This window comes from Artemia sp. Qi Xiang Cuo, chromosome 12, assembly GCF_049724085.1.
Source record: "Artemia sp. Qi Xiang Cuo chromosome 12, ASM4972408v1, whole genome shotgun sequence".
Taxonomy (NCBI): domain Eukaryota; kingdom Metazoa; phylum Arthropoda; class Branchiopoda; order Anostraca; family Artemiidae; genus Artemia; species Artemia sp. Qi Xiang Cuo.
The window spans coordinates 34003604-34022675 of record NC_142805.1 but is presented as its reverse complement, the minus strand read 5'-3'; the positions used below and the strand labels follow the sequence as shown (position 1 = coordinate 34022675).

The 19072-nt window shown below is 31.5% G+C and overlaps 1 protein-coding gene across 2 annotated transcripts in view; it reads left to right on the top strand.

Moving 5' to 3' along the window:
- Smyd4-3 (SET and MYND domain containing, class 4, member 3) overlaps window positions 1-19072 on the top strand; it is a 90818-nt gene that overhangs the window by 6664 nt on the left and 65082 nt on the right. The window contains exon 3 of one of the 2 annotated variants that reach the window (XM_089097721.1): window positions 12259-12469. In XM_089097721.1, the coding sequence (XP_088953847.1) occupies window positions 12259-12469 (211 nt within the window). Of the gene's footprint in view, window positions 1-12255; window positions 12470-19072 lie in introns of both variants that reach the window. The other variant, XM_089097722.1, reaches the window with a different exon arrangement.

Genomic DNA, 19072 nt, shown 5'->3' with positions numbered 1-19072 from the left:
GTTTAGCGTGTAACTGTTACATTTTCTTTATTTTTCAATGTTAATTTTTTATTTCTTTCATTGAAAAGAAAGAGTTGGTATATTTCAGTAGAGCTTGGTTTTGGTTTACCTTGTCACAGTTACTTTGTCTTGAATTTTCAATTTTAATTTTTAGTTTATTTATTTGAATTTTTAGAGTTGTAATATTTAACTAGTGTTTTTGTGTTTTTTACAGGGTCAAATTTACATTTTTTGGATTTTTCAAAGTTCATTTTTAATTTCTTTCGTTGAAATTCAAGAGTTGTATTATTTCACGAGTTTTTGTTTGTGGTTTTCCGTTTCAAATTTAAATTTTACTTATTTTTCATTGTTAATTCTTTATTTTATTTCGTTTAAAATATAGAGCTGGAATCTTTCAGGAGTGTTTTATTATGTTTTACATTGTAACATTTAAATGTTATTTATTTTATATATTAAATTTTAATTTCATTATTTGAAATTCAAGGGTTTGAATATTTCAGACGGGTTGGGTTGTGGTTTACCTTGTCATTTAAATTTTCTTTATTTTTAAAATATCATTTTGAATTTCTTTAGTTGAAATGAAAGAGTTGGAATATTTCAGTAGTGTTTGGTTTTGGTTTACCATGTCACAGTTATATTTTCTTAATTTTTCATTGTCTATGTGTATTTATTTAGTTTTAATGAAAGAGTTGTACTATTTCAGGTAAGATAGTCTTTGTTATACCTTGTCCCAGTTAAATTTTAATGATTTTTCAAAGTTTATTTTGAATTCCTATAGTTGAAATGAAATAGCTGGAATATTTAAGTAGTGTTTGGTGGTGTTTTACATTGTCAATGTTACATTTCCTTGATTTTAAAAATTTCATTTTGAATTTATTTATTTGAATAGAAATAGATTTAATAGTTAATTATTTTTTTCTTTTTTTTTAAATAGCAAATTTTAATATTTATTTAATTTCAAAATATAATTTTTAATTATTTAATTTTAATTCAAGAGTTGGAATATTTCAGAAGTGTTTGCTTTTGTTTTACATTGCCACATTTAAATTTTCTTGATTTTTCAAAGTTAAATTGAATTTCATATTTCAGTAGTGTTCTCTTGTGGTTTACATTATCACAGTTACATTTTTTATTTTTCAAATATTATTTTGAATTTCTTTCATTGAAATGCAAGAGTATGGAATATTTTACTATTGTTTGGTTATTGCGTACATTGTCACAGTTACATTTTCGTGATTTTTCAAAGATCATTTTGAATTTCGTTAGTTGAAATTAAAGAGTTGGACTATTTCAGTAGTGTTTGCTTATGGTTTACAGTGTCACAGTTCCATTTTCTTGATTTTTCAAAGATAATTTTGAATTTATGTCTTTGAAATGCAAGAGTTGGAATATTTCAGTAGTGTTTGGTTAGGGTTTTCATTGTCACCGTTACATTTCTTGTTTTTTAAAATTTAATTTAGAATTTATCTCTTTGATATGAAAGAGTTGGAATATTTAAGTTTTGTTTGTTTATGGTTTACATGATAACATCTAAATTTTCTTGATTTTTAAAAGCTCAGTTTTAATTTATTTCGTTTAAAAGATCGAGGTGGAATATGTCGGTCGGGTTTGCATATGGTTTACATTGTCACACTTGATTTATCTTTATTTTTAAATTTTCATTTTAATTTATTTCTTTTAAATGCAAGAGTTGGAATATTCAAGTAGTGTTTGGTTATGGTTTAAATTGTCACAGTTTAATTTTCTTGATTTTTTAAATTTCATTTTAATTTATTTAGTTGTAATGCATGAGCTGGACTATTTCAGTTGTATTTGGTTATGGTTTACCTTGTCACAGCTACATTTTCTTGATTTTTCAATGGTCATATAGAATTTCATTCTTTTAAATGCAAGAGTTTGAATATTTCAGTTGTCTTTGTTTATGGTTCACTTTATCAAAGTTACATTTTCTTGATTTTCAAATTTATTTTGAATTTTTTTACTTAAAATGCATGAGTTGGAATATTTCACTAGAGTTTGGTTCTGGTTTACCTTGCCACATTTACACACATGTATACACATTTACGCACATGTGCTTATCATGAGTGCTCATGATAAGTTATCCTAACCTTTTCCGGTGAGTATGGTTAGGTTAGACTAGATTAAGTGTGGTTAGATTAGGTTAGGTTAGCACATGTACGCTTCACTTAGGTTAGCTTAGGTTAGGTGAGAGACAGGCAAAAAGTTAGGTGTATTATTAGGTTAGGTTAGATTAGGTTAGGTTAGATTAAGTTAGGTTAGATTAAGTTAGGTTAGGCTAGGTTAGCCTACGTACATGTGCTGTACGTAGGCTAGCCTAACCTAACCTAACCTAACCTAACCTAACCTAACCTAATCTAAACTAACCTAATCATACACCTAACTTTTTGCCTGTCTCTACTAACCTAAGCTAACCTAAGTGAAGCGTACATGGCAACCTAACCTAACCTAATCTAACCTAACTTAATCTAGTCTAACCTAACCATACTCACCTGAAAAGGTTAGGTTAACTTATCATGAGCACTCATGATAAGCACATGTGTGTACATGTGTATACATGTGTGTAAAAGTGGCAAGGTAAACCAGGACCAAACACTAGTGAAATATTCCAACTCATGCATTTCAATGAAATAAATTTAAAATAAATTTGAAAATCAATAAAATGCAACTGTGATTAAGTGAACCATAACCAAACACCACTGAAATATTCCAACTCTAGAATTTCAACGATTGAAATTCTAAATGAAATTTGAAAAATCAAGAAAATGTAGCTGTGACAGTGTAAACCACAAACAAACACTACTGAAATATTCCAACTCTTGTATTTCAACGAAATAAATTCAAATGAACTTTTGAAAAATCAAGAAAATACAACTTTGACAAGGTAAACAATAAGCAAACACCACTTAAATATTCCAATTCTTGATTTTCAACGAAAGAAATTCAAATAAACATTTAAAAATAAAGATAATACAAATGTGGCAATGTAAATCATAAGCAAACACTTCTGAAATAGTCAAACTCTTGCTTTTCAAAGAAAGAAAATAAATATGATCTTTGAAAAATCAATAAAATGAAGATGTGATAATGTGATACATAACAACACAAAAATGAAATATTCCAACTCTGGATATACAAATAGATAAAATCGAAATTATATTATAAAAATAATGAAATGTAAATGTGAGAAGTTAAACAATAAGAAAACACTACTGCAATATTACAACTCCTTTTTTACAAAGAAAGATATTCAAAATGAAATTTTAAAAATAAAGAAAATGCAACTTTGAAAAGTTAAACCATAACCAAAAACGACTGAAATAGTAAAACTCGTGAATTTCAACTAAATAAATTCAAAATGATATTTTAAAAATCATTAAATTTTAACTGTGACAATTTAAACCAAAACAACACACTTATGAAAGAGTCCAACTCTTTCTTTACAATGATAGAAACTCTAATTGAACATTGAGAAATAGTGAAAATTTAAATGTGGCAAGGTAAACCCCAGCAACACACTTCTGAAATATTCCAACTATCGCTTTTCAACAAATGAAATTCAAAATGAACTTAGAAAAATCAAGAAAATGTAACTGTGACAAGGTAAACCACGAGCAAACACTTCGGAAATATTCCAACTCTTGCATTTCAATGAAAGAAATTCAAATGAACATTGAAAAATATTGAAAATGTAACTTTGAAAATCTAAACCACAAGCAAAAACTACTTAAAAGTTCAACCTATGTCATTTAAAAGATAGAAATTAAAACAGAAATATTAAAAATAACTAAAAATTAAAATTGAAAATTTAAAACAACACCAAACACTACTTAAATAGTCCAACTCTTGAATTTAAACGATAAAAATTCAAAATGAACTTTGAAAAAACAGGAAAATGTAAATGTGAAAAGTTAAACCATAGGCAAACACTGCTGAAATATTCCAACTCTTGCATTTCAACGAAAGAAATTCAAAATGAACTTTGAAAAATAAAGAAAATATAACTGTGACATGGTAACCCACAACCAAACAAAACTGAAATATTCAAAATCAACCTTTACAACAATAGAACTACAATAAGAAAAAATATTTTAAACGAAATATAAAATGGTCAACGGTAAAAAACCCCCAAACACTTCTGAAATATTCCAACTCTTGCATTTCAACGAAATAAATTCAATTGAACTTTTAAAAATCAAGAAAATGTAACTGTGAAAAGGTAGAACATAAGCAAACACTGTTGAAATATTCCAACTCTTGCTTTTCAACGAAAGAAATTCAAAATGAACTTTGAAAAATCAAGAAAATTTAACTGTGACAAGGTAAACCACAAGCAAACACTTACGAAATATTCCAACTCTTTCATTTCAACGAAAGAAATTCAAAATGAACTTTGAAAAATCACGAAAATGTAACTGTGACAAGGTAAACCACGACCAAACACTACTGAAATATTCCAACTCTTGCTTTTCAATGAAAGAAATTCAAAATGAACTTTGAAAAATCAAGAAAATGTAAATGTGACAAGGTAAAACAAAACCAAACACTAGTGAAATATTCAAACTCTTGCATTTCAATGAAAGAAATTCGAAATGAACTTTGAAAAATCAAGAAAATTTAACTTTGACAAGGTAAACCACGAACATACACTACTGAAATATTCCATCTATTCCTTTTCAAAGACATCAATTAAAAATGAACATTTAAAAATCCTGAAAATGCAACTTTGACAAGGTAAACCAAAAGCGAACGCCACTGAAATATTCCAACTCTTGCATTTCAATGAAAGCAATTCAAAATGAACTTTGAAAAATCAAGAAAATGTAACTGTGACACGATAAACAACAACCAAACACAACTGAAATATTCCAAGTCTTGAATATCAAGGACAGAAAAAAAAAATTAAGTTTGAACAATCATTAAAATGTTATTTTGACAAGGTAAACCACGAGCGAACGCTACTTAAATATTCCAACTCTAGCAATACAATGAAAGAAATTAGAAATGAACTTTGACAAATCAGGAAAATTAACCTTTGACAAGGTAAACATAACCAAACACGACTGACAAAGTCCAAGTATTGCTTTTCAAGGAAAGCAATTCAAAATGAAATTTTAAAAATCATGAAAATATAACTGTGACAAGGTAAACCATAAGCAACCACTGGTCAAATATTCCAACTCATGAATTTAAATGAAAGAAATTCAAATTAACATTTAAAAATATATAAAATTCAAAATTGACTATGTAAAACATAACCAAACACCACTGATATAGTCTATCGCCTGCTTTTCAACGAAATAAATTCGAAAAGATCTTTGAAAAATAAAGAAAATTTAACTGTGAAAAGGTAAACCTTGACCACACTCAATTTAACTAGTCCAACTCGTTCATTAAAAAGAAAGAAATTCAAAATGAACATTTAAAAATCAAGAAAATGTAACTGTGACAAGGTAAACCACGACCAAACACTACTGAAATAGTCTAACTCTTGCTTTTTAATGAAAGAAATTCAAAATGAACTTTGAAAACTCAAGAAAATATAACTGTTAAAAGGTAAAAAACCACAACCCCCGAATTAAATAGTCAATAAAGTTATTTTCAAATGATAGAATAACAAATGAACTTTGAAAAAATCAAATTTATGACTAATGGAAACTTTCAACCCAAGCCAAACAATCAAGAAAATGAAAAAAAAAATCATTTATACAACATAAAATTCAAAATGAACTTTGAAAAATCAAGAAAATGTAAGTGTGACAAGGTAAACCACAACCAAACACTACTGAAATATTCCAACTCTTGCATTTCAACGAAAGAAATTCAAAATGAACTTTGAAAAATCAAGAAAATGTAACTGTGACAAGTTAAACCACAACTGAACACTACTGAAATATTCCAACTCTTGCATTTCAACGAAAGAAATTCAAAATGAACTTTGAAAAATCAAGAAAATGTAACTGTGACAGGGTAAACCACAACCAAACACTACTGAAATATTCCAACTCTTGCATTTCAAAGAAAGAAATTCAAATGAACTTTTAAAAATCAAGAAAATGTACCTGTGACAAGGTAAACCACAACCAAACACTGCTGAAATATTCCAACTCTTGCATTTCAACAAAAGAAATTCAAAATGAACTTTGAAAAATCAAGAAAATGTACCTGTGACAAGGTAAACCACAACCAACCACTACTGAAATATTCCAACTCTTGAATTTCAACGAAAGAAATTCAAAATCAACTTAGAAAAATCAAGAGAATGTAACTGTGACAAGGTAAACCACAACCAAACACTACTGAAATATTCCAACTCTTGCACTTCAACGAAAGAAATTCAAAATGAACTTTGAAAAATCAGGAAAATTTAACTGTGACAAGGTAAATCAAAACCAAACACCACTGAAATATTCCAACTCTTTCATTTCAACGAAAGAAATTCTAAATGAACTTTGAAAAATCACGAAAATGTAACTGTGACAAGGTAAACCATAACCAAACACTACTTAAATATTCCAACTCTTTCATTTCAATGAAAGAAATTTGAAATGATCTTTGAAAAATCAAGAAAATGTAACTGTGACAAGGTAAACCATAACAAAACACTAATGAAATATTCCAACTCTTGCATATAAAAGAAAGAAATTCAAAATGAAATTTTAAAAATCATGATAATGTAACTGTGACAAGTTAAACCACGACCAAACACTATTGAAATAGTCCAACTCTTGCATTTCAATGAAAGAAAATCAAACTGAGCTTTGAAAAATCAGGAAATTTAAACTTTTACAAGTTAAACCCCAACCAAAAACTACTGAAATATTACAACTCTTGCATTTCAATGAAAGAAATTCAAATGAGATTTGAAAAATCTTGAACATGTAACTGTGACAAGGTAAAACATAAGCAAACACTACAGAAATAGTCCAACTCTTGCATTTCAACGAAAGAAATTCAAAATCAACTTTGAAAAATCAAGAAAATGTAACTGTGACAAGGTAAACCATAACCAAACACTACTGAAATAGTCCAACTCTTGCATTTCAACGAAAGAAATTCAAAATGAGCTTTGAAAAATCTTGAAAATGTAACTGTGACAAGTTAAACCATAATCAAACACTACAGAAATAGTCCAACTCTTGCATTTCAACGAAATAAATTCAAAATGATCTTTGAAAAATCAAGAAAATGTAACTGTGACAAGGTAAACCACGACCAAACACTACTGAAATATTCCAACTCTTGCTTTTCAACGAAAGAAATTCAAAATGAACTTTGAAAAACCAAGAAAATTTAACTGTGACAAGGTAAACCACAACCAAACACTTCTGAAATATACCAACTCTTGCATTTCAATTAAAGAAATACAAATGAACTTTGAAAAATCAAGAAAATGTAACTGTGACAAGGTAAACCACAACCAAACACTACTGAAATATTCCAACTCTTGCATTTCAACAAAGGAAATTCAAAATGAAGTTTGAAAAATCAAGAAAATGTAACTTTGACAAGGTAAACCACAATCGAACGCTACTGAAATAGTCCAACTCTTGCATTTCAACAAAGGAAATTCAAAATGAACTTTGAAAAATCAAGAAAAGGTAACTGTGACAAGGTAAACTACAACAAAACACTACTGAAATATTCCAACTATTGCATTTCAACGAAAGAAATTCAAAATGAACTTTGAAAAATCAAGAAAATGTAACTGTGACAAGGTAAACCACAACCAAACACTACTGAAATAGTCCAACTCTTGCATTTCAACAAAGGAAATTCAAAATGATCTTTGAAAAATCAAGAAAATGTAACTGTGACAAGGTAAACCACAACCAAACACTACTGAAATATTCCAACTCTTGCATTTCAACAAAGGAAATTCAAAATGAGCGTTGAAAAATCAAGAAAATGTAACTTTGACAAGGTAAACCACAACTGAACGCTACTGAAATATTCCAACTCTTGCATTTCAACAAAGGAAATTCAAAATGAACTTTGAAAAATCAAGAAAATGTAACTGTGACAATGTAAACCACGACCAAACACTACTGAAATATTCCAACTCTTGCATTTCAACGAAAGAAATTCAGAATTAACTTTGAAAAATCAAGAAAATGTAACTGTGACAAGGTAAACCACAACCAAACACTACTGAAATATTCCAACTCTTTCATTTCAACAAACGAAATTCAGAATGAACTTTGAAAAATCAAGAAAATGTAACTGTGACAAGGTAAACCACAACCGAACGCTACTGAAATATTCCAACTCTTGCATTTCAACGAAAGAAATTCAAAATGAACTTTGAAAAATCATGAAACTGTACCTTTGACAAGGTAAACCACAACCAACCACGACTGGGATGGGCTTTGGGGTCCGGAGATGACATTTGGGGGTCTGGGTGGGCCTTTGGGGCGCCGGGGGACCGGTGGATGGCCTTTGGGGCACCGGTGGCCCTTTGGGAGCTCGATGGGCCTTTGGGGACCGGAGGAGGACCTTTGGGGCACAGGGAGGGCCTTTGGGGGTCCGGGGGCCAGTTGGGGGCCTGGGGGACATTTGGGGCCTGGGGATGGCCTTTGGGGGTCTGGGTGGGCTTTTGGGGGCGCCGGTGGCCCTTTGGGAGCTTGGGGGGCTTTGAGGACCGGGGGCTTCCTTCGGGGTTGGGGTAGGAGGATCGGAACCCTTTGGGGTTGGGTTAGAGGACCTCACAACACTGTTCAAATGAAACTTGTGTATTATAACGACCACACTCAAAACCTCCTCCAAAATCTCTTCAAAAATCTTCTTTTAAAATGTCTCTATCTGTTTCGCCGAAATAGTTCCATAACCTGTCTAAAACGGTTTCGCCCAAATAATCACTAAACGTAAATTCAGCGTGTTCCTTTGTTATTGGCATCTCTGTGCTAACGCATTTCAAATTAATAGGAAACCTTCTCGCGCGCTAAAACAATTCATCGCTAAGATGTTTCTTGCCTAATTGTTTCCATGACCTTTGGTTATTAATATCCTTTGGAGTTCGACCAAAGGAGTTGTTCCCGAGGCAAAGACATTAATGATATGGATCTATTCCTGGAGAAATGTTTCTAGGCGGAAATTTTTAAAGTCTGACAGATGATGTCATTGATTGATTGATCTGTCAAGAAGGGGAAATTAATTTGTTGTTTCTAAGGGGAATTATTGATTCACAATAGGTGAATTGAGGTCGACAGCACAGGTGTTCCATCGATTATGCAATCAATTTCCCAGGGGATTCCATGCCCATATATGGTGCCCCTTCAGCATTAAAAATGCTGACATGACCACGTGGTTTATGGTTTTCTCAGTGAGAAAGTTCCTGTTTTTTCAAATTCTCACTGACAAAATCAATAAAAACATACATAAATGTGACAAAATTCCTGTTTTTCAAATTCTCACTGACAAAAACCATAAAACATCCATAATTTGATGTTGACATCCGAGAAAAACATCAAATAAATTGAACAACACACATAACCATCCATGAAAACAACCATAAATGCGACAAAATTCATGGTTTTCCAAGTGAGAAAATTTCTGTTTTTTCATTCTCAGTGAGAAAACCATAAACCACGTGGTTCGTACGGGACCTCATGACCCCTCTCTACTGGCTAGGGCTGTTAGTTATGAAATTTGCCCACTGTTATTATATAAGTTTTTTATTGTAAAAAGAGATTATGTTTGATCCTGGGTCTCCAAAAAGGCCTGAGGGTATTTATGTGAAACTTTCAAGGTATGTTGAACGGATGTTGAAGAGGGATTGGACAGCAACCGGGCCCCCTCTCTTCCGCGCTCGTCTTAGGTACCCTGTCTGCTCTAATACTGACTGAAATTTGAAATTGTTATTTTGTCACCAGTAAAAAAAAAATTTAATAGCTATGCCTCCAGGAATGCAATGCCCCCCAGAACCCTGGGCAATGATTGTAAATTGTAATTTTAATATGCCCATTGTTTACTTGCAGGATTTATCATTGGGAAAAGGTGAAGTTTCTGATTCTATGTGTATACGAAAAGGCTAACAGCATTAAGACGAAACTTTGTAGAATGTTGGGAGGTATGTTAAACTAAATCAAATGGCACCATTTGCATCCAGTTTCTCAAACAAGAGGACCTGAAATATCTTAAGGAAGGCTGAGGTTATTAAGTTGAAAAATTCAGGTCATAATAGGGGGGGGGGGTTCGAAAAAGTTGCTGGAGGGCTGTCTCTCCCCTACCATGATGCTTTAGCTATCCTCTCTCAAAAAAAGTCCATCAATATTTGGGAAAAGCCGTCTTCTTCAAAATAGTCTGAAGGGTAAATAACTATGCCTATGGGGATAATATAATCGTCAAAAGATTTTGAGAGGGTTGCCTAACACTATCAAAACCCACTGTGTGCATGCTGGTTGTCAAAGGGCGTATCAGCAATATCTAAGGAATTGCTGAGGGTATTAAGTTGAATATTTCGGGTTAGTTTTAGCTTGTGTTGAAGAGGTATATGAGGGTAACCAGCCCTCTCTTTACCCTTTTTAGACGTTCCTTCCCTCAACACTGATCAAAATTTGGAAAAGTGAATTTTTTCAAAAAAGTCAGTCTAGTAACTAAGCTTCCGAGGACGCAATTTCCAGTAAAGCCGCCAGTGTAAAGATTGTAAGTTATACAATTTGTCCTTTTTTACCTGCAGGATTTATCATTAGGAAAAGATGGAATGTTTGATTCAGTGTATGTTTGGAAAATCTAACGGTATTAAGGATTAAGATGAAACTTCAGGGACTTTTGAGGGCCATGCTACACTAAATCAGAAGACACTATGCGCATCCCATTTATCAAAAAGGCGTATCTGCATTATCTATAAAATGGCTGAGGTAATAATCTTAAACTTTCAAGGCATGTTGTGGAGGGATGTTGAAAAGTGATATAAGGGCAGCTTGTTCCCCTTTCATTCTCTTTATAACTGACCTCCCCTCAGATATGTCTGTTTAAAATTTGGAATAGCCATCTTGTTCAAAATTGTCGAAAAGTTGAATAACTGTGCTTCCAGGGATGACCTGACCCTCTCACAGCCCCTGGGGTCAGTGTTATAAGCTAAATAAATTATCCATTGTTTATAAATAAGGTTGCTTATTGGGGAAAGGGGGCATGTTTGATCCTGAGTCTCTAAAATGGTTGGGGGTATTAAGTTAAAAAAAAATTTGTTTAACCTGTATTACCTTTTTTGTTTTTTGTTAAAACACACTATATGCAGGAGAGTTGTCAAAAGGGTAAAACAGCAATATAAAAGGAAACGCTATGGGTATTAAGTTGAAACTTTAAAGGCATACTGAGAGGGACGTTAAAACAGGAACCGAGTGCAACCAGCCCCCCCCCCACCCCCCCTCTTTCCCTTTTGATGCCCTCCTTATAATTGATATAATTCTTAAAAAGCTATTTTATTCAAAATAGTCACAACGTCTAATAGCTATGGTCTACTTGGACCAAGAGAATAAGCATGTAAGTTTAAAACCATCAGAAAAAAATACAACCCGTTTTGGGAGGCCCAATTTAAATTTTTTTTTTTTTTACATTAGAGTCCTCTTGGCCAGGAACGTATTTAGGGTTTTATAAGTTTCAAATCGTTCAGACAAAGAGTTTTTGGCTGTTGGTTGAGCCCAGTTTTTGAGGAAACCAATATTTCATTTTTCCCTCCCTACAACATCCTCCCCCAGCAAAATGTATCGTTCTTTTTGCCCAAAGAACGGTCCCTGAAATTTCTGAGCCAAAGGGCATCCAATATCAGACATTACCATCTTTTCTACTATAAAAACCAATCTGTACATATTTGGCAATTTGCATGATTCACAGCACTCGCCCAGAGCTGTGGGGGTCATTTTATCTTATGAGGCATATTTAATAAACGTTTCGACTATTTTGAACAAATTAGTTATTTCAAAACTCTATTAAATTTCTTAAGGGGTCCTGAGAGGCTTGATAGGAAAGAAGGCTGAGGCGAGGGGATAAGGCGAGGATAAATTTTAATTCTAATCGAATTAGCTCCTCTCTTAAGCTTCTACGGCCACCCCTTCCATACAAAGTAGCTGAGAAAAAAGAGAAAGAAATAAAAAATAATCGGCTCTTTACTCTGACTTGAACTCTTTTTCGAAAAAAAAATTAATGAAAGAATTTTTAAGTTATGTCTAAACTATCTCCTCTAAATTATATTTTAGATCCTTAGTCGCTAAGTGTCTAATTACGTTTCTTTTGTAGTAGAATCACCTTTACCTGCTCTTCCAAACGGTCGTAACAGCTTGTATGAATCTGCATCAAAGTCTGTTAATATTAAAGTTTCACCCGATGAAGGTCGTTATGCTATTGCATCAAAAGAAATTTCGATAGGAGAGATATTGGTTGTCGAAAAACCCTATGCTTCGGTCTTGCAACCAAAAAAATATTCTTCACATTGCCACAATTGTTTTAAGCCGTAAGTTCTACTTTTTTGTCGTTTTTTCTTTATCCATATTTCGTGCATTCACTAGTTGTTTTTGTATTGACTTTTCTGCAGAAAACTTGAAAGATGGCTCCTTAGTACCTTAGTGCTTAATCTCATGAGTTTCGAGAAGAATTTAGAATATAATGTTTCCCTTAATCAATCTGGTTTTTAAAGTTATTATGCTAATTATGCCGCAATATAGGCCTACTGGTAGTTGTACTGTAGTTACAACCTACTAATGACTGTTCGTCATCTACATCTCAGGATTTTAACGATTTTCGGTTATAGTCTAAATTTCACCTTATTTCAAATTAAACAGTGGCACCATTAGAGTAGTGTGCATGTACGCAATATCAACTGTACAAGGAAACTTACGCCTGAGGCATGGATATGTGTGCAGTTTCACACCTACACACCTTACCATGGACAGTCACCTATTACTACAGACGGTGCATACCCTACCAGACGGGTTTCAGTACCAACACGCATTTTCTGATCCAAACAGAGATATATAAGGAATTGTTCAAGAATCCGTGTGTAGTTTCACGGGATCATTAATAGAACACCGTGTGTAGTTTCACGGGATCATTAATAGAACAACTAATGTTTTTGAAAAGGGTAATTACTTCTAGGTTCAACAGCCAAATTAAACTTCGTCAAATAGTAATAACATCTAGCCTGAAAGTACCTTGCATCTTGTCCAGAATTGATGGCATATGGTGTTTAGATATCAAAAAATTTTTGATTTGCTTAGGAATGCGTTGCTGGTATTTAAAGAATTGGAAGGCTAATGTCATAATTACTTTAGGTTGAAAGTTATAACATTTGTGTAAACTAACTCAATTTGCAAAAAAAGGTATAGCATTTGCAAATTGGACTGTATGAATGATCTTAATTGGTGATTGAATAATAGGGATGAGAATGATCTTAATTGGTGATTGGATAGTATGAAGATGCTAAAAAAGGGTTAAACTAATTACCAGTTATGGTAAGCCCGAAGGGCTTGTTAACTCAGGGAAAATATTATAAATTTGGAATAGCATCATTCTACGGAAACGATTAACGATGAGAAGATGACCTTTTGAGTTGACCTAGCTTTACTTCTCCAATGTGTTCTGTATAATACACAAGTACCGTTTGAACAGTGTGGTAAATATAAAATATACTTGAAAATTATAGTATACTAAAAAGTTGATACTAATAGAAATGTAAATGCCAAGAAAATAATTTTAATAAAGAAATTCAGAACAATCCTTAGAAACCCTTGGAAATCAAATAATGGGGTGATAATGAGCATGAACCATCAAGGACCGTAAGCACAATTGACCCTAACCACCAATAACCTCAACCTCAGAAGCCTCCCCATACCCCCAACCTCCAAGGAGCCTCCTCCCCACCTCCCCCAACTTTTTTGCCCCCTCTCCCCATTTTTTATACTTTTTTTAAAGTTTTTTTGAATTTTGTTTTACATCTATTAGAATGACATGAAACATACTTAAAACATAAGAAAATCACATTTAATATTTTCCAAATTCAAAATGAAAATGATATAGAAATGTTAGTCGTGACTTTTACTATTAGAAAAATAATGTTTGTAGTAGCACTTTTTTTGAATTGAGTTATTTTTTTACTTCAAAACTATGCAATTTTTTTTTACATATCTTAAAATGACATGAAATATGCTAACGGCTATACCAATCGTACTCTATGCTTGCTCAGAGACACAATGTGAATTTCCCACTAGTACGCTATGGCCGGTTATCGACACTATCTAGTTTATTGCATATATTAAATCAGTACTTCTTACGCAGTGGAACGATAAACCCATATTTCATATCTTTAAAAAAGTGAAGATGAAGAATTTTAAGAAAGTGTGTTCATATGATAGTGTTATTGTGGCATTGAATGCTTACAAGGAGAAGTATTTAAACTATGAAATAAGTATAAGTGGTAGCACTATCGGAAGCGTATGCGTGCAATGTCATGACAGTAAGGAATTAAATTTCTTTGGAGTACCAAAAAAATTCAACTCTTATGATGGTGGATATGCGAGATTGAGATCTCCGGAGATGATTACACTCTAAGAGAATGCAAACATAAAAATAGTCGTCCAGGATAGAGGACAACTCCTTGCTACTGTTGCTGGTAACACATTACCTGCTGATACATCCTATTGTCAGCTTTCGCGTATTAGCATTCAACAGAAGGTCAAAACAAGACAGGTCTACTCTTCTGCTAATATCATAGACCATATATTTTCTACGTGCCGGAACTGTTACCTGTGTAAAATAATGCTGTAATAGACAGTGAAATTGCCGGAAAAATAAAAAGGGCATTGGTAAAAAATATTACTAAGGAATATAAAGATGAATTGATGAAAAACAAAGTTTCAGCAAACGTCACTACCATCATTGTTAAAAATTGTGTATGACTCAAACTGGAATAATGATTATTCTACTGATTACGAACTAAGAGAAGACAACAGCTACAAAATGAAGAGAGAACATGTTGAACTATTTTATGAAACCAATTCAAAATGTCCAAAGTTGTTCATTGATATTAATAATGCATAAAAATATATTTTTTGTATTAATATCCTACATCACATTATTTCATTAAAAATATATTAGGCATTACATCGTTATGTGTTCATTATTTTTAGAGTATGCTAGCATATCAAACGTTTAGAATGTCTATTAAAACATCGGGTATGTAAGAAAAGGAATTTGCATACATCATATGTCGGATAGATAGGTTAACATGGAGAAAATCTAAGTATCAGAATGAATAAATTCTCTATCAGCACCTTTTGTCTGTTAGGACAGGATAAAATTGATATAAATCTTGGTATCAGAGCGAATAGATTCTTTATCAACATCCATTGCCGAATATGTAGGTTAACATTATCAGAACCTAAGTATCAGATTGAATCAATTCTATATCAACATCCTTTGCCGGATGTGTTGGATAACATTGACAAAATCTAAGTATCAAAGTGAAAAAACTCTTCATCAACATTCTTTTTTGATATCATTTGTTGGGTATGTTGGTTAACATTGACAAAATCTATGTATTAGGATGAATAAATTCTTTATCATCATCCCTTTGTCGGATACGTTGGATAAAATTGAGAAATTCTAAGTATCAGAGTGAATAAATTCTACATCAACATCTTTTGTCAAATAGAAATTTTTTATCAACATCTTTTGTCAGATATATCAGATAAAAATGACAAAACCCAAGTAGCAGAGTGAATAAATGGTTTATCAACATCCTCTATCGGATATGTCGGATAAAATTGACAAAATATAAGTATCAGAGTGATTAAATTCTATATCAACATCCTTTTCTCGGATACCTAGGATAAAATAGACAAAATCTGACATTTAGATTTTGTGTGAATAAATTTTTTATCAACATCCTTTGTCAGATATATCGGAATAAATCGACAAAATCTAAGTGTGAGAGTGAATAAATTCTATATTACATCCATTTCTCGGATACATAGGATAAAATTGACAAAATCTAAGTATCAGAGTGAATAAATTCTATATTAACATCTTTTGTCAGATAGAAATTTTTTTATGAACATCTTTTGTCAGATACATCGGATAAAATTGACAAAATATAAGTATCAGAGTGAATAATTGGTTTATAAACATCATTTATTTTATATTTCAGATAATATTGATAAAATCTAAGTATCAGAGTGATTAAATTCTATATTAACATCCTTTTCTCGGATACATAGGATAAAATTGAAAAAATCTTCAATTTTCTGAAAAAAAATTTTTTATTAACATCCTTTGTCAGATATATCACATGAAATGGACAAAATCTAAGTGTCAGAGTGAATAAATTATATATCAACATCCATTTCTCGGATACATAGGATAAAATTGACAGAATCTAAGTATCAGAGTGATTAAATTCTATATCAACATCCTTTTCTCGGATACCTAGGATAAAATTTACAAAATCTAAGTGTCAGAGTGAATAAATTCTATATCAACATCCATTTCTCCGATACATAGTATAAAATTTACAAAATCTAACTATCAGAGTGATTAAATTCTATATCAAAATCCTTTTCTCGGATACCTGGGATGAAATTGACAAAATCACATTCTTTTTTGATATCATTTGTTGGGTATGTTGGTTAACATTGACAAAATCTATGTATTAGGATGAATAAATTCTTTATCATCATCCCTTTGTCGGATACGTCGGATAAAATTGAGAAATTCTAAGTATCAGAGTGAATAAATTCTTTATCAACATCTTTTGTGAGATAAAAATTTTTTATCAACATCTTTTGTCAGATACATCGGATAAAATTGACAAAATCTAAGTATTAGAGTGAATAAATGGTTTATCAAAATCATTTATCGGATATGTCGGATAAAATTGCCAAAATCTAAGTATCAGAGTGATTAAATTCTATATCAAAATCCATTTCTCGGATACATAGGATAAAATTGACAAAATCTAAGAGCCAGAGTGAATAAATTTTTTTATCAACATCCTTTGTTAGATACATCGGATGAAATTAACAAAATCTAAGTGTCAGAGTGAATAAATTCTACATCAACATCCATTTCTCGAATACGTAGAATAAAATTGACAAAATTTAAGTATCAGAGTGATTAAATTCTATATCAACAACCTTTTCTCGGATACCTAGGATAAATTGACAAAATCAAAGTATTAGAATAAATAAATATTTTTTATCAGCATCTTTTGTCACATACATCGGATGAAATTGACAAAATCTAAGTGTCAGATACATCGGATAAAATTGACAAAATCTATATATCAGAGTGAATAAATTTTTTATCAACATCCATTGTCGGATATGTCGGATAAAATCGACAAAATCTAAGTATCAGAGTGATTAAGTTCTATATCAACATCCATTTCTCGAATACATAGGATAAAATTGACAACATCTAAGTATCAGCGTGATTAAATTCTATATCAACATCCTTTTCTCGGATACCTAGGATAAAATTGACAAAATCTAAGTGTCAGAGTGAATGAATTTTTTTTTCAACATCTTTTGTCAGAGACATCGGATAAAATTGACAAAATCTAAGTATCAGAGTGAATAAATGCTTTATCAACATCCATTGTCTGATATGTCGGATAAAATAGACAAAATCTAAGTATCAGAGTGATCAAATTCTATATCAACATCCTTTTACCGGATATATAGGATAAAATTGACAAAATGTAAGTGTCAGAGTGAATACATTTTTTATCAACATCCTTTGTCAGATACATCAGATAAAATTGACAAAATCTAAGTATCAGAGTGAATAAATTTTGTTTATTAGCATCTTTTGTCAGATACATCGGATATAATTGACAAAATCCAAGTATCAAAGTGACTAAATGCTTTGTCAACATCCTTTGTCGGAAATATCGGATAAAATTGACAAAATCGAGGTATCAGAGTGATTAAATTCTATATCAACATCCATTTCTCGGATACATAGAATAGAATTGACAAAATCTAAGTGTTAGAGCGAATAATTTTTTTATCAACATCTTTTGTCAGATGCATCGGATAAAATTTACAAATTCTAAGTGTCAGAGTGAATAATTTTTTTATCAACATCCTTTATCAGATACGTCGTATAAAATTGACAAAATCTGCGTATCAGTGTTAATAAATGCTTTATCAACATCCTTTCTCGGATATGTCGGATAAAATTGACAAAATCTAAATATCAGAGTGACTAAATTCTATATTATCATCCTTGTCTCGACTACATAGGATAAAATTGATAAAATCTAGGTATCAGAGTGAATAAATGCTTTATCAGCATACTTTGTCGGATACTCCGGATAAGATTGACAAAATATAAATGTTAGAGTGAATAAATTCTATATCAGCATCCATTTCTTGTATACATAGGATAAAATTGAAAAAATCTAAGTGTTAGAGTGAAAATTATTTTTTTGATCAACAACATCTTTTGTCACATACATTGGATAAAATTGACAAAATCTAAGTGTCAGAGTGAATATTTTTTTTATCAACATACTTTGTCAGATACATCGGATAAAATTGACAAAATCTAAGTATCAGATTGAATAAATGCTTTATCAACATCCTATGTCGGATACAATTGACATAATCTAAGTATCAGAGTGATTAAATTCTATATCAACATCCTTTTCTCGGATTCATAGAATAAAATTGACCAAATCTAAGTATTAGAATCAATAATTGTTTTATCAACATCTTTTGCCAGATACATCGGATAAAATTGACAAAACCTAAGTGTCAGAGTGAATAATTTTTTTTTTATCAGCATCCTTTGTCCTATACATCGAATAAAATTGAAAAAATCTATATATCAGAGTGAAGAAATGCTTTATCAACATTCTTTATTGGACATGTCGGATAAATTTGACAAGATATAAGTATCAGAGTGATTAAATTCAATATCAACATCCTTTTCCCGGATTCAGAAGATAAAATTGACAAAATCTAAGCGTTAGAGTGAATAAATTTTTTATCAACATCCTTTGCCAGATGCATCGGTTAAATTGACAAAGTCTAAGTGTCAGAGTGAATAAATGTTT